Below are 15,885 nucleotides of genomic sequence, written 5' to 3'. Positions count from 1 at the left end.
CTTAGGTTGGGGAATTGTGATAAAATTTCTTGGTCTTCTCAGCCAAAAAGTTGTTCTCAAATCTCAGTGCTCCAATAGTTTGATTCGTCTCATCAAACTTTGTGGACAACTTTTCACGATCAAGTTTCACATCATTGAGCTTCTTGGTGGCCAACCTATACAATTTCTCATGCTTCTCAGAGAGCTTGTAAAGCTTCTCATAGGCTGAGTGGATATCATCTTGATCATCCATTTTCTTAAATTTGGACTCCACCAGTTCTTCTTCTTCATCCACTTCTTCAACAATCCCTTCAGTAGGATCGACTGTGGTAGTGAAGGCATTTAAGATTCCGTCATCCTCATTGTTGGAATCATCTTCGGGCTCAGTGTCACTCAAGGTTACAACAAGTGCCTTACTCTTCTCAATGCTCTTGAGATATGTTGGGCATTCATGCTTCATGTGACCGAATTCATGACATCCGAAGCACTTTGGTCCAGCCGGAACAGTGTACTGACCACCATCCTTAGTGTCCTTCTTACCTTTGTCTTGGTTCTTAAACTGAGAAGAACTGGATTGTCTACGGTCCTTGTCAAAGTTCCTCTCATTGACATTCTTCATAAACTTCTTAAACTGCCTTGTAATGTAGGACTTCATCTTAGAATCTTCATCATCGGAAGACTCATCTGTATCATTACTTTTTCCCTTCAAGGCCATGCTCTTGCCTTTACCTGTTTTGCCAATCCTAGATAGTCCTAACTTGTAGGTCTGCAAGTTTCCAACCAGCTCAGTCAAAGGAATTTTGTCAATATCCTTTGATTCTTCTATTGTCGTAATCTTGGCATGGAATCTCTTAGGTAGAGATCTGAGCACCTTTCTTACAACCTTGGGTTCAGGGATGGTTTCCCTAAAATTGAAGGCTGAGTTCACTATGTCCTTTAGCTTGGCATAGAACTCATCAAACGACTCTTTAACATGAATGAAGGACTATATTCATTCATGTTTCAAATTCTTTAACCTGAAGATGTTATGTAAATAAAGTCGGCTTTGGTCATGAGCTTTAATCAATGAATTAATGCACGTTTGGGACTTTCAAGTTATATCAATCTATTATCGATTTATCGTACTTGCACTCGTTAAAAAATATGCACGTTATTTGTGGTATGAATCTTCTTATATTTTACTTAAAGCGGGCTAGAAGAAAATTATGGGAACTCTCAAGTGAATGAGACGACGAAGACAATTCCATCTTTGTCCTAACTCGTGCATAGAAAATATTTATTAAATTAGAAAATACACGTCTAGATGCTCACTCAATTGAATTTATTGTTGAAGGGTCGTAACTTAAAATTCACAAACAAAATTGCCCTTTGCCCTTTTTGGGAAAATTAAATAGCATTATGCCCCCCTTCTCAAATTAATTAAGAAATGTCACTTTTTTAAAAACTCGATTTATTACGAATTGATTTAAAAAAAAATAAAAAAATAACGGAGCCCTATAGTGGCATTTTAAGGAGCTTATAGTGACGTTTTTTAACTCGATTTCATGGAGGTCGAGTTAAAAAACGTCACTATAGATCCTTAAAACATCACTATAGGCTCCTTAAAACGCTACTATAGGGTTTAACTTGATTTGTCGTAAATCGAGTTTTAAAAGAGGAGTATTTCTCTAATTAGTTTGGAAAGGAAGACATAAGGCTATATAATTTTCCCGAAAAGAGAAAAGGGCAATTTTTTTCCTAAAATTCACAGTTCAATGGTTTGACTTGGTCACATACACTTTTTATTTTATTATTATTATTATTTTTTTTTTTATAACATTCACTTTTACTTATTCTTGCTAGTTGCTGGAGTTGCTACACCTTAAAACTTGTGATGTAAAAGGATGTTGTAGGGTAGAAAGGAAGAGTGTCAGTTAGGTTTACAAAAGGCATAATAAGGCCCCATTTGGTTTAGAGCTGACTCAATTCTAAGTTCTCAGTTTTCAATTCCCATAACTCAAACCCAAAACTCATAACTCAATTCTCAAACTCAGTTTCACTCAAAAATTGCAAAACACATGTTTGGGTTGAGTTCTTAGTTACATATCTCTACCACTTTTCCCCAAACCCGTGGACCCCACCACTGACACTACCCAGTGCAACACTGTTGCTACCCGTGGGTTATTAACAAAAAAATCTTCCACTCTTCCTCTCACCTTTCATTTCTCTGACTCTCCCTCTTTTCCATCAAATTTTTTTATCTATCAAATTTTTCTACTTTTCTCTGTTTCTTTCTCAGCTTTCTTTGTCTCTCCCCTCTTCAATCTGTATTTGGGTGTTGGCTGGGTTTCACAGTGGAGATCGAGTTATGGGTCACGACATGGCTTGAATTAGTTAGGGTTGGGTTACGGTGGAGATTGGGTTATGGGTCACAGCGTGGCTTGAATCGGTTTGTTGTGGATCGGTGCTAGGTTGGTGCTTCGGTGGTGTGGATCAGCGCGCTGGGTTGGTGTTTCGGTGGAATGGATCGGCACTGGGTTTGTTGTGGTGGCGTTGGGTTGGTGTAGTGGTGCTATGGTGGCGTTGGGTTTGTTGTGGTGGTGCTGAGAAAGAGAAATGGGCGAATTTGCAATGGTAATATCAAGCTGACATGACAATACACTAGCTATGGACTCCACGAGGTCTACCATTTTACTGAAATTACCACTGACTTTGAGTTTAAGAAACAGAAAATAGCAAATCCTTGTTTTCGGTTTTCATCACTGATACTCAACCGAAACTGAGTTTAAGTGATGAAGACAAGGAGAGAAAATCAAGCCAAACACTCCACTACGTGATGAGTTGTTGAATGATTATTTTCAGGGACTTTTGGCCCCTTTTGGCTCACTTTTCTCAAGTCCATAAAATGTACTCTCACCATTTTCAAAGGTTTGAAATGGAGAGGACCAAAATCCTTAATGTGTGTAGTTCTTTTTCTCCCAATTTTCCTCTCAAATCTCAATCTCATCTGGCAAAGTGAAAGGCAATGTAAGATATGGGACCCCTTAGCTTAGGTTGGGGAATTGTGATAAAATAGAGCATGAAATTACCACTCCTCGCTTCGTGCTCAAATATAAGAATTTAAGGACTATGAAGAAGAGACCTAGGACATGCCAAGAGGACTCTTACCATTGGTAGGCAAGTATAATTGAGTGAATGAACCAAACATTTGTTGGGTAAATGTCAATATCAACTACATAAGCCATTAACTAGATTATTCATCAAATAATTTAATAATCTCGTGGATTGAAGATTTAGAACTTTATGAATATTTTTATTAAAATATAATGTTAAGAACCCACGGGCAGAACTTATCCTTGAAAATTAGCTTGCAAAGGTAGGGAGTCCAAGAGCCTATAAACACATGCAAGGGTAAGGTGCCTAAGAGCCTATAAACACTTGGTTAAGCTTATACTTAATCTATGTGGGACACTAGGATCATAGCATAATACCACACTTCGCAGCCAAAGTCCATGATGGCTCACTCTAGTGACACTAATTTGATGGTATTCATTTCTTTTTTAGTGGCTCCACTCATCTATCAGTTATTTTAATCTAGCCTCTAGGTCGCTCTTTTGAGATCCAACCACATAACCATAACTCATTTGATCTCATACTCAATGAGTTACACCTAATTACTTGAGGTGGTAGTTGGCTTTTGTTAGGGACACATTTTATGTAATTGGCTAATTCTTTGACAAAATGCACTTTACTTGTAATTGGGTAGATCTAAGATGAGTTTAAGACTTCAAGAAACTTGTTGTTCAAGTCAAGTGTTAAAGCCATGAAGATCTAACCAAGAAACAAGTGAAGAAGAGCTGTTCATTAAAGCTTGACAGATTCCTCGACAGAAACAGGATCTATCGAGATTTAAGAACAAAGCTTGATAGAAGCTCGACAAAAACTGAATCTGTCGAGATCTATGAAATCAGAATATCCAGATTTGATTTTTGGCTCATGCTAAAATATTTGTATAGGGTTTCTTTTCTCACAACCCTAGACATATATAAGGCTTATTTTAAAGGCTATCATACATAGAGAACAAGTGCAAAAAATGTCCTAGTTTATTGTTCTATTTGAAGAAACTATTGCGTCTTTATGCCAAGGGTTTTGTAACCAATGAGCTTTTTGATCTTCATCATTGATGAACTGAAGAACTTTGCAGCCAATATCTTCTTCAAGTTGTTGGTGTTAGTTACGTACTTGGATCCGTGAATCATTGGTTAGTCACGTACTGGGATTCGTGCATTGAATTGGAAGATTGCCACTACAATACAAGTCCAATTGGATATTGGGGTAAGGGTTCAACTATAGGTTGGTATTTCAAGATAGGGCAAAGGGTTTGGTAAGGTTTCTTATACTTATAACTGCTTTGTGATTGATAATAGTGGATTCTTGGGAGTGGTGACCTGAAATTCACTTAGTGGAGTTTTGCCTCTAGATAATTTGGTGATTTGTTTGTGCTGCCACGCTATTGCATGTAATTTGATCTAATTAATTAACTTGGATAATTAATTAATTTGCAAGGGGTCAATTCAATTTAACCCAACAGCTTTGGTACCAAATGTTAAAAACCCATAGGTAGAACTCACATTTGAAAGCCAACTTGCAATGGGAGGGTGCCCAAGAGCTTTCAAACACATAGTTAAACTTATACTTAATCCATGTGGGAAACTAGGAATAACACCTAACCTTTCCACAAGTTAAACAAAAATTCTTGTAATCCATCATCCATGTTCTATAGCAGAATGGTATACACAATAATACCAATTGAGCTAGAGAAACACGAAAGTAACAAAATTCATTTGACTCATAGATATTACACTAGTTTCATTAAGGGAGGAAATAAAGATATAGAAAAAGTAGGAAAAAAAAGTTGTCAAATTCCAAAAGAAGTCATTCAAAATCTCATGGCGACTTTTGTATAAAGGTGTTCATTCCATGATCCAGATTGATAATTTTGACTGATGTCACACCCCTTAAACTGCTCAATAGGAATGTTGATGATGATTAGGGAAGTGATTGGAGGTGAGTGCCTTTCTAATGTTAGCTGGCACAATTGTCAATCGCTAATTTGAGATTCCGATAATACCAACTGACCCGCACATAATCATATATATATATATAAATTATGTGTGGGTTTTAATTTAGTTTTGTAGATGTATGCCAGAATCTAAACAATCGAATCGATGGATACGATTGCCGACAGCCAAAATTTTGACTCCTGCGTGTTAGAGATATATATTAAACATATATTAGTCCAATGTAATAGGCCCAAGCCCATTCCTACTTGTACTAGTAGTCTAGGGTTTAGTCGCATATATATACTCATGTTAGGGTTCATTATAACAGAGGTTATTGTACTACACTCCTACACAATAAAGATGTAGCCCTTAAGGGATTCCTCCGTGGATGTAGGCCGTCAAGGCTGAACCACGTAACCCTCGTGTTCTTGATGTTCCTATTCTATGCTTCCTCTTCCGCATCCACTCTAGCATACACAACATGGTATAACACATTGCGTTTGATAATTTCTCCATTTAACATGGTATCAGAGCTAATATTCAACACTGCGGTGTGGTTGCGATTCCACTTTTGAGAAAACCAATCATAACAATTTAGCTTAAAAATCCTCCAAAAATCGACCATACCAACTAATGTTTGCACATACTTTTGCAGGGGTTTTTAAGTCAAATTACAAAATTTATAGCCAGTTTTTAGTTCTACACTTCATACTCTACTCTCCTAAAATATTGGGGAGAGTACGTAGAAAAACCCCGTAGTTTTATCCTCAGAAAACATTGAACGCTGAACTTTTAAATGAGGCTTCAAATCCCATATTCTCAAAAATATGCCCAAAAAAAAATCCTGTCAAATTTCTCTCTCTCTCTCTCTCTCTCTCTCTCTCTCTCTCTCTCTCACACACACCACACACACACACACACTTTATATTGTTGTTGTGGTGGGGTTTTGTTTTTGTTCTACCATTAGAAGACTAACGAGGATGAATTTTTTTGGGGGTTTTTAGGTACATTTGTGACAGTCTAGGGTTTAAAGTCACATTTAAAAGTTTAGGGTTTAATGAGTTCCAAGGAAAAGCTACAACGCTTTTTATGTAATTTCCCCTGAAATCTTTAATCCCTTTCCCAGCCTCATCATCACTCTCCAAGTGCTTCACTCCATTCTTAAATAAATTGTTGTCTTTTTATTTATTTATTTATTTTTATAACTATATTAGCAACATTAATTCATCGATTTGTACTTAGGCATTTACTCAATAACATTCTTTTATTTTATTAACATACATCAAATAAATATCACAATAAAATAAAAATAAAATAAAATAAAAAAAACCAAAGAAACATATAAATAAACTATATAAAGAATCTTATGTGGGATCTTCTTAGCAAGATAAGAAATCATGGGCATAAAACTCACCTTGCTTAAGGATCACAAGTTTGAAGCTTATTTTACCAGTCTCTTAGTGCCTACATCATAGAGGTTAAAATTGAGAGAATATGGGACATAAAGAATAACAACAATATTTTGATAACCACAACTCAAGAACAAGATTACTTTGAAAAGATTTAAATAAAAAAAAAAATTGAAAATAAGTTTCTGTCTTAGAATACTACTGGATAGAGGTTTTGAATACTTAAAAAAAAAAATGTGCTAGTATGCTGTGTGTGAGATTAGAAAAGATGAAGTAGGGTTTTATAAAACATGGAGGCCAAAATGAACTCTCTCTAGCTAGGGTTTTGGGTAGAGGCATAAGGTGAGTATATATGGGAGTAAACTAGGGTTTTATAGGCATTTGGATGTACCTAAGGATCTGGGGGGCGACCTAACCCAAATATTGAAGCTTTGGTGTAACATCCCAGCCCTTAAAAAAAATAAATAAATAAAGGAGGGGGGGGGGGGGTTCATATTTTTTGGACCCCCCCGTGACCCACCTACCCCTTTTACTTCCCTACCACACAATTTCATCTCATATCTCCCTCTTTGGCTGACCCTCTCTCTCCCTCTTATTTTGCTTTGTCTTCTTTCTCTTTTCTTTTCACACAACACTCCTCTCTCACACTCCCTCACACTCCCACCGGTACACACTCTTCATCACCACCTCCACCATCATTTTTCCCGCAAGGTTTATTGGAAAACTCCTTAGGAAAAAGCTAAGGCTCACTCATCTCTATTATTTAAGGTAAAAATTTCTAATCTTTTTGGTGAGTTTATATGCTTTTGCTTGAGGTTCTTTAATCTAAGCTTTGATAATGATATCCATGTGATTTATGAGCTTTGGAAGTGATATTCATGTGTTTATATGTATGGGTTTTGTGTTGGTGGAATTATTTGATGACTGGGTTTATAGTTTTTACAATGGTGGTTATCTAAGTGATGAAAATTTAGGGGTTTTGACTTTTTAATGTGAAATAGATGGTGAATATTTAGTTCTGGCTGTGTGTCGGCGAAGAGTTCCGTCTTTGTGACAGTAGATTAGTTCTGTCTTTGTGATGGCATTGTCATGTGGCTTTGGGTTTGGAATTGTATTTTTATTGCTCACAAAATATATTATGTAGTTTCAAGTGAGCATTTTGAGAAGCTTTATGCCGTATCATTTTAATCATTCTTGTCATATTATTTTTGGAAATGTTTTTATAGAATTTATTTGGAAATTCCCAAATTATAACATGCTTTGTAAGCTTTTCATCATCATGAAAATTGCATTTCCCTACCCGATTAATTATGCTACTTACTGGGTTTTGTCTTATCCTATTCTTTTACAAACTTTTTCAAAATAGACAACGATCATTTTGAGATAGGTTTTTGTGGCTAGCAGCAATTAGACTAACTACTGATAGAGGCTAAACTTTTGTGATGGTGATATTTAGATGATGTACATCCTAGAATAGGCTTGACTCATTCTTTTGTATCCAATAGTAGTGGTGATGACTTTATTCCCACTGATGGGACAAGCTGATGATATGTAACTATATTTATTTAGACCTTCTTTCTTTTGTGACCAATGGTCCTTGTAATTATTGCATAGAACTCTAACTTACTTTGGGAGTATATTTAATGAAATTATTTTGAAAACTCTTAATGTTGGTACTTGGTATGGATTATTTGGATTGATTTATCAAAAAGGAAAAATATACATGTACCTTATTTCTCATGCTTTGGACCCCTTTTGGGTTTGGGGCATGACATTTGGGGCCTTAAAAATGAAAAGAAAAGGCCCTGGAAGTGAGGCTGCATACGCAGCCTTGAAGCCATGTATGCAAACTCACCAAGAATGCTAATTCCTGACAGCACTGAGGGCCTGACTTTAAACGACCATAACTCACTCATTTAAAATCCAAATTGGACAAAATTTGTTTTCAAATTGAAGCTCAAGATGTATATTTTCCAATGAAAAAAGCCTAATTAAATATTCTTTGTGGTTAAAATTTTATGGTCAAAACAGTGAGCAAATGTCATTTTTTAGCATTGTTTTCAAAGTGATTTGGAGCATTTTTGAGTTGTAATTACCTCCAAATTATTGAGAACACTTCAATCACTCTTAGTTGACATACATCAAGCTCATCATTGGGGCCGGAGACTAAAGGTTATTAACGGATACAAAATTAAGTGTCTATAACTACACACATACAAGTACAACTCTACCTCCTATATAAAAGCGCCCCATGTATAGTTTATTGTATCAAATACATGGACAAAATTGGCCTTTGCCCTTTTCGGGCAAAATAAGTAGCATTCTGCCCCATTTTCCAAACTAATTAGGAAAATGCACATCTTTTGAGACTCGACTTTCTCTAAATCAAGTTAAGCTCTATAGTGACCTTTTTAAGGATCTATAGTGGCATTTTGTAACTCGAGCTCCATGAACTCGAGTTATATGTAAAAAGATTACATATAACTCGAGTTCATGGAGCTCGAGTTACAAACACTACTATAGGTCTTTAAAACATCACTATAGAATCTTAAAAACGTCACTATAGGGCTCTAGATTTTTTTTTTTTTTTTTAAACTCGATTTTGAGTTAGTCGAGTTTCAAAAGAGGAGCATTTTCTTAATTAGTTTGGGAAAGAGGGTAGAATACTACTTATTTTGCCTAAAAAGGGCATATGCCAATTTTGTCCTCAAATACAATATAATGATTTCATAATTCTAACAGATTTTTTCTAATAGATTCTATTTTTGATATATTTTGTAAGTGATTATTTGGGAAGGAGACTTAAAAAATAAGTTACGTAATAAAGCCTTTAATTTTTTTTTTTTTTAAGGTGTACACTCCATTCAGGTTTTTTTTTTGGGGGGGGGGGGGGGGTTTGTTATATTAGTATGCTACTTCCTTTTTGTACTACACACAACATAGCAGACTATAGGGAACTAATAAAAAACTAGAAATGAGCAATTTACTGTCTACCATCAGTTCATTGCAGACCAAACACAAAGTGGAATTCAACCTTAGTCACCAATGGCCCTGTGATTACTCACTAGTTAACAGCCAAGACCAGTAATATGCAATAATTGAACGTTGTAGAAAATAGACCTCTTTCGAAAACCACTAGACTACAAGTGAAGTTCTATGATTGAGAACCAAAATTTATAACAGTAATGTCGTGGTCATATAAACATAATTTGCAATATCATTTTTTTTTTCTTTTAATATCAGGAACTCTTCTATCGTTGTAAATTCCAATACATTAATATTCTATATAGTGAATTCTTAGATCCAACAGGCAATAATCCTATATCTCTCACGGCAGAACTTCTAAATTCTAATAGAGAAGCCAAATTGTGAAAATGTCACCTAATGTCTCAAATCATTTAGAAAAAAAAAGTGATCATTAGTTTACCTTTCACATTATAAAGAATTTGAATTATGATAATTAAGTATCCCTCTCCAACCATAAAATCTGAAAACTGAGTAAGATTCTGACTTTCATAATAAAGTTTAGACTCCAATATCGTACATTTCTCAAACATCAAACAACACTAACCAGAAATTAGTAGCTGAATTCACCCAAAAAAAGAAGAAAGAAAAAACTACAGCTTAATACATTAGTTTCTAATTATAACTAAAAATATCAAATATAAGGGAATGGGAAAAAAGGCCACTAATCCATGTATTATTTTTCAGAAAGTAAATCGAAGTTTCCAAACTAAGTAGTCCCAATTGTAAATGAGAATTCAAAACCCTTTTGAAGGTTGAACGCTCTAAACAAACACAGGAAACAAAAGTGGCGGAAATGCAATTACTATGGTGAATTTCCGGGGAAAACATAATCGATGGGGTTAAGAAGAAAGTACCTGCGGATTCGGGAAAATGTTTGGTGGATGTTGTTAGCTCCAGCCTCCAGCTCCACAGGCAAAGGCAAGCAGGGTCAATGATTGTTGAGAGAGAGAGAGAGAGAGAGAAATAGGAAAGGGAAATTCTTAACCAACACCACTCATTTCCAAATTACCGTTAATCCAAAAGGACAAATCTGTTGTGTAATACGGATGGAGCTTGGAATTGGAAGACTCTGTCTAAACTCAGTCTAACTCTTAACGCGCGCCGGTAGGTGGGTACAGATTAGTCAACCGTCAGTTCAGTAGTATTTATTTTCGCTCGCTACCGTTTAATGTCAGCGCACGTTAGCCACTCCACTTTTTTTATTTTTTTGAGAAACAGCCACTCCACTTCAATTATTGAGGCTTTAACATTAAATAGTACAAGGTGAGTAGTAAACGTACACTTTGTACTCTTCTCCTTTGAATGGAAACTTGCCATCTNTTATAAAAATGTACATTTCCTTGTTTTTATATTTACTTTACACTCCGTCATGTATTTTATTTTATTTTAAACTTTGATTATTTATAAGGAAAAAAAATAGAAAACAAAAAATGGAACAAAAGGTTTATATTCAATACCTAACCATCACAAATCCCCCCCCCCCCCCCCCCAAAACACACACAAACCCACCCGGAAGAAGGAAAAAAAAAAAAAGAAGAGTTACTGGGGTTAATTTTGTTGGGCCTTTTTTTCCCTCACTTTTCCTTCCTCTTTGTTTCTTGCTTTAGCAGGTTTGAACCAAGAATTAAACGGTGGAAATGGACAGTCAAGCTGTTGGTGACATCTATGCTGAGGCTTTGGAGTCTGAAAAACTTTATGTACATTTAGGAATCTCATCTAATGAAAATGGTGTACAAGAGATAGAGAGGTCCAAGAAAATTCTAACAAATGTAGACTTGGACTTGGCATATTCTTCTGAGAAGTTGGTAAATTTGCACATAATTTTGATGTACCTATTGGCTCATGAAAATGATCTTCAAGCTATGGCTCTAGAGAAGAACTATGTATCGACAGGCTCTATTGAGAAGGTATTGATGTTTGATCTCTTGTCAGGCATTTTAGATTCTGAGGTAAGAGAGCTGGGTGGTTTCATGGATAATCTTCAAGCAGACATTGTTGATGCCCATAATAAAATATCATCATGCAGACATTTGAGAGAATTTTCTACTAAGATGGAGGAAAAATTGCATGATTCCAAAGAATCTTTAAAGCATTCTCAACGGCAGATTTTGGAGGTGAAGGTTCAGTTAGCCAAGTTTCAGGGAACTGTCTTTGCTTTCAAATCTGAAAATGGTATGTTAACATCCTTGTCTAGTTAGATGGTTGCCTCAGATAATGAAGATGCACTTTTCTATTTTTTTTCTTATAAATTTTTTTACCTTTCTGAAACATGCATTTTCACAGGTGAAATTGACAAGGCCTTGGAATTATCAGAAAATGGTCAACTGTCAAACCTAAATGCAAAATCAAACATGCAGATGGCCAAACAACAAAGACATTTGCTGCGGATGCTGGAAAAGTCACTTGCAAGGGAGATAGATCTTGAGAAGAAATTAGCAGAAGCAAGACAAAATGAAGAAGAACTAAAATTAAAGTTACACCATACGGAAAAAGTAGCATTTCACATGGAAGAAGCAGCAGAAGTTGTTTGGGGAAGGTTTTTAGAGGCGGAAAATGCTTCTGTGGCACTCATGGGCATTTCAAAGGAGTTGGTTGGTCAACTCCAGCTAGTTAAATTTAATATGAACAGTGCAATTCAACGAGAAATTCAGGTAAAAGCTAAACATGAAGATTTCATTGAACAGCTGAAAGAAAAAGATATTGCTTTAGAGAAACTTGAGAGTAGCAATGCAGAATATATTGCCCAAAGTGCAGAAGTATTCACTTTGAGAGAAAAGGTGGATTTTCTTGGGGAAAAACTGAAAGAATCTCAGTTCCAGCTGAATAATGCAAATGCTTGCAATGAAGCAAGTCAAGAGCAACTTAGTGAAATGGAGAATATAATTGAGTCATTAAAAGAAAGCATATATAACGCAGAAAGTAGGGCTGAAAGTGCAGAAGCCAAGGCTAATCAGCTAACAGAGACAAACATGGAGCTCACTGAGGAACTGAATTTTCATAAAGGAAGTACTAGTAACACAGAAAAAAAGATAGGTTTACTTGAGAAGCAGTCAAGGGAACTAGAGATCCAATTACAGCATGCAAAGGCTTCCTCTGAAGCAAGTCAAGAACAGCAGAACATGCTATATTCTGCAATTTGGGATATGGAGACTTTGATTGAAGATCTAAAATCCAAGGTTTCAAAAGCTGAAAGTAAGATTGAGACTGCAGAGGAGCAATGTGTTCTATTATCCGAAAGTAACTTAGAACTTAGTAACGAACTAAGTTTCCTGAGAGGTAGAATAGAATTCTTGGAGACGTCTCTGGATCAAGCTAACAGTACAAAATTAGAAAGTGCAAAAGAAATTAATGTCAGGACCAAGTTTATTAAGGATATGGCAATGCAACTAGCCACTGAAAGGGAGCGCATCCAGAAGCAGGTACAACATTCTCGTATAATCATTTCATTAATTTTCTTTCTGCCGTCAGCACTTAAAGTTGAACTGACTACATTTGCTGAAGGTGTTTTTGCATTTCCAATGGACATTGAATTGTTCCATTATGTTCTGTCTGTAACTGAAGAGGGATGCTAATGAAAATGGCAGCCTTCATAAATAATGGTAGAAAATGCTAATGGCCGTGTGTCACGGGATGAGAAACCTTATCAATGTGATTGCTCACATTTGTTCCTCTAAATCCATTTTAAATGACGAGTCTGTAGCTTCTGATAATGTATAGAATAGGAGTTGGTTCCACTTGTCATGAGAAACCCATGGGGCTCCTAAATGGTTTTTTATATTATAGTTATTTTAGTTCTTTTTATTCTTTCTTATAAATAAATTTTAATAGTTATAGCAAACTTACTGAACATTCATATCAATGTTTGCAATTACAATATGTTCTGTGCAGCTAAATAATTTAACAAAGGAGAAGACAATTCTAGTTGAGAAATTACATATTGCTAAGATTATGTACAACAACATAGATGGTGACAATAAAGAGATTCTATTTTCCAAGAATGATGCTATCAGTGCTACCTGTTCAAAACATATGAGGAGGCAGTCACAGGGTCATTGGATAAAAGTCTCCAGGCAGGTATTCCTTGGATATTTTTTAATTTGTATGATAAGTGTATTTGTATGTCTTTAGATTGAAGGGAAAGTAGGGATTGTAATGTTCTTTCATAGATTATAGATTAAAACTGGCCATGGGCCAGGATAGACAGCCATGGGATTAGGCTAGAGACAGAAAATAGGCATTGATTTAGGTGCACACAGGACTAAATAGCACTTACATCACATAATATGTGTAAGCTTATAATTTTTATGATGTATTGCTCTGTATAATTAATTAAAACTTGATTGTTATTGTCTTACAAAAATGTGTTTCACTTTGCTTGTTTGATGTACTTATGTCTCCGTCATTTGGAAGACTGAACTCTGCATAATTGGGACATGACCATATACATTATACCAAGGTTGTTGAAATTATTTTTCACTAATTGGTCCTTTGAGGAACCTCACATCATTTATATTTAAGTGTTCTTGTTTGCTCATTGGCAAGCATTATTGCTTTACTCAAGAACGGTTAACATTTTTTTTTCTTATTTGATTATTTAATAAAGGTTCCTGGGGGATCATGGTGAGAGTAAATTGTAACCAAAAGACCTTTCCCAGCAAAACCAAACAAAATTTTTGGTCAGTGCTGGTTTGGAATGATATGTCTGAATCTCTGTGTGTGTGTGTGTGTGTACACAGTTCATGCTCGATGATGTGCCTGGTTTAGTCAAAACATAGCCCAATATAATTTCAGGGCATATTGAAAAACTTCAGAGTATAGTTTCTTACTTCTTTGTTATTGCTGGCTAAAAATCAGTGCTTGTATAGTTCACCTTTCCACTTTACTCCTTTTGGTCTTGTTAAGCAATTGTTCTTGCTTTCTCTGCTTTGGCTTCTTTGACTTAGAAAACATATGTGCGAGTAGAGAAGCATTAATATGATAATGTGTATGAAACACTAGAAAGAGATGCTACTCCTGGAGTCAACTAAATAAAGCAAAACAAATGATTCCTAAAACCTAGTTTTGCTCCTCAGTATGATTCTTCTTCTTCTTTTATTTTTATTTTTCCTCTTTTCTTCCTTCTGTCACTTTTGTAGTGAAAGATTGAATACATCATTCTGAAAATGTATATAAAACTGTTGACAAAATTAATCCTCTTACCTTGCTGCTGTTCGTTACTTAGATTGATGTGTCCTTTGTAGCTTTGTGCACTACCTGATTGCAACAATGATGCACCTTGAGGTCAAGTGAAAAATTTGGTTGATTGGTTAACTTTTAAAGATTTTATTTCATCAATAACTTATCCACAATTAAATGTTTAACCTTGCTGATAACTTCTATATATTTTTAAGATACGTACAGATATTAACATTCTAATGCTGGACTTGTTATATAGTTTAGATGGAAAGTTATGTGAGTTGACATTTATTGTACCTTTATGATTTATTTAGTAACTGCAGATTGATGATCTAAAAGATCTCCCCCTTGTTATTTTTCTTAAATCAGTTGGATAAACCATCAGAAGAAGCACCTATCTGTGAGACCAAAATGAGGTCATATGTTTCTGAAAACAGTGCCGATGTCAAGGTTTCAAAGTCCAAGGCTCTGAAAAAGGTAGAGACCAGGCACTATCGCCGAATTTGTATATTTATGGCAATATTTGTCTTACTACTTTCGGTGTCTGCAATATATTTGTTTAACCAGAATTTCCAATTTGGTTTTGATGGCCAACTTTCCTCATGGCCTTAACACCAGAAGTTATTGCATTCCAACTGCACATATTGTATCCTATAAATTTTTTGTGTTTTTTTCTCCCACTTTAGATTGTTTGGTGTAATTGTACTCTGTTTCTTGGTTTCTGTATACTATGCCATTTGTAATTTTTCCCTGATGATATGTTTTGTGGAATGAGAATATTATAAATGAACTAGTCGCAGACTCATGCGATGCGTGAGAATATATAATTATTTTGTAATATGTTATAATCTATAATTTATTCTCTAAAATTTATTGAAGATAATATGGTCACCTCAACAACTGAACTAGTTTTAAAAGTATTTCCAACTCTATCTATACAAATATATCATTATATTATTTTGGGCTTTTTTTTTTTTTTTTTTTTGAGATTTGATATTTGTAACCTTATAATGGACGGACATGCCAACACAACATTGGATTTCCTTTTTTTTTTTTTTCTTCATGTGATAAGATTGTATCATATTTTAATTCTTCTGAATTTTCAAATGCAACTTCATACCAACTACATGGATTCTTAATTCCTAAAAGTGATGTCTAGTTAGTTGTTAACAAAATTGATAAGACCATCAAAAAAAAAAAAAAAAACTAAAGTAAGGTTTAACTGGTTAGAATCATCATATACAAAAATTTAG

General features: G+C 35.1%; 1 protein-coding gene across 1 annotated transcript; it reads left to right on the top strand.

The window, feature by feature from the left end:
- Positions 1 to 11,034: 11,034 nt before the first annotated feature.
- On the top strand, positions 11,035 to 15,418 carry LOC112039817 (WPP domain-interacting tail-anchored protein 2). Its single transcript, XM_065768578.1, is given in 5 exon segments — positions 11,035 to 11,629; positions 11,741 to 12,876; positions 13,346 to 13,472; positions 13,475 to 13,527; positions 15,002 to 15,418. Coding segments are annotated over 5 exon segments (2,094 nt in total). The 5' UTR covers positions 11,035 to 11,094; the 3' UTR covers positions 15,245 to 15,418.
- Positions 15,419 to 15,885: the final 467 nt, after the last annotated feature.

The sequence above is a fragment of the Quercus suber genome, unplaced genomic scaffold (genome assembly GCF_002906115.3).
Source record: "Quercus suber isolate HL8 unplaced genomic scaffold, Cork oak 2.0 scaffold_965, whole genome shotgun sequence".
Taxonomy (NCBI): Eukaryota; Viridiplantae; Streptophyta; class Magnoliopsida; order Fagales; family Fagaceae; genus Quercus; species Quercus suber.
The sequence above is the reverse complement of the archived record's forward strand: the minus strand, read 5'-3'. Positions and strand labels throughout refer to the sequence as shown.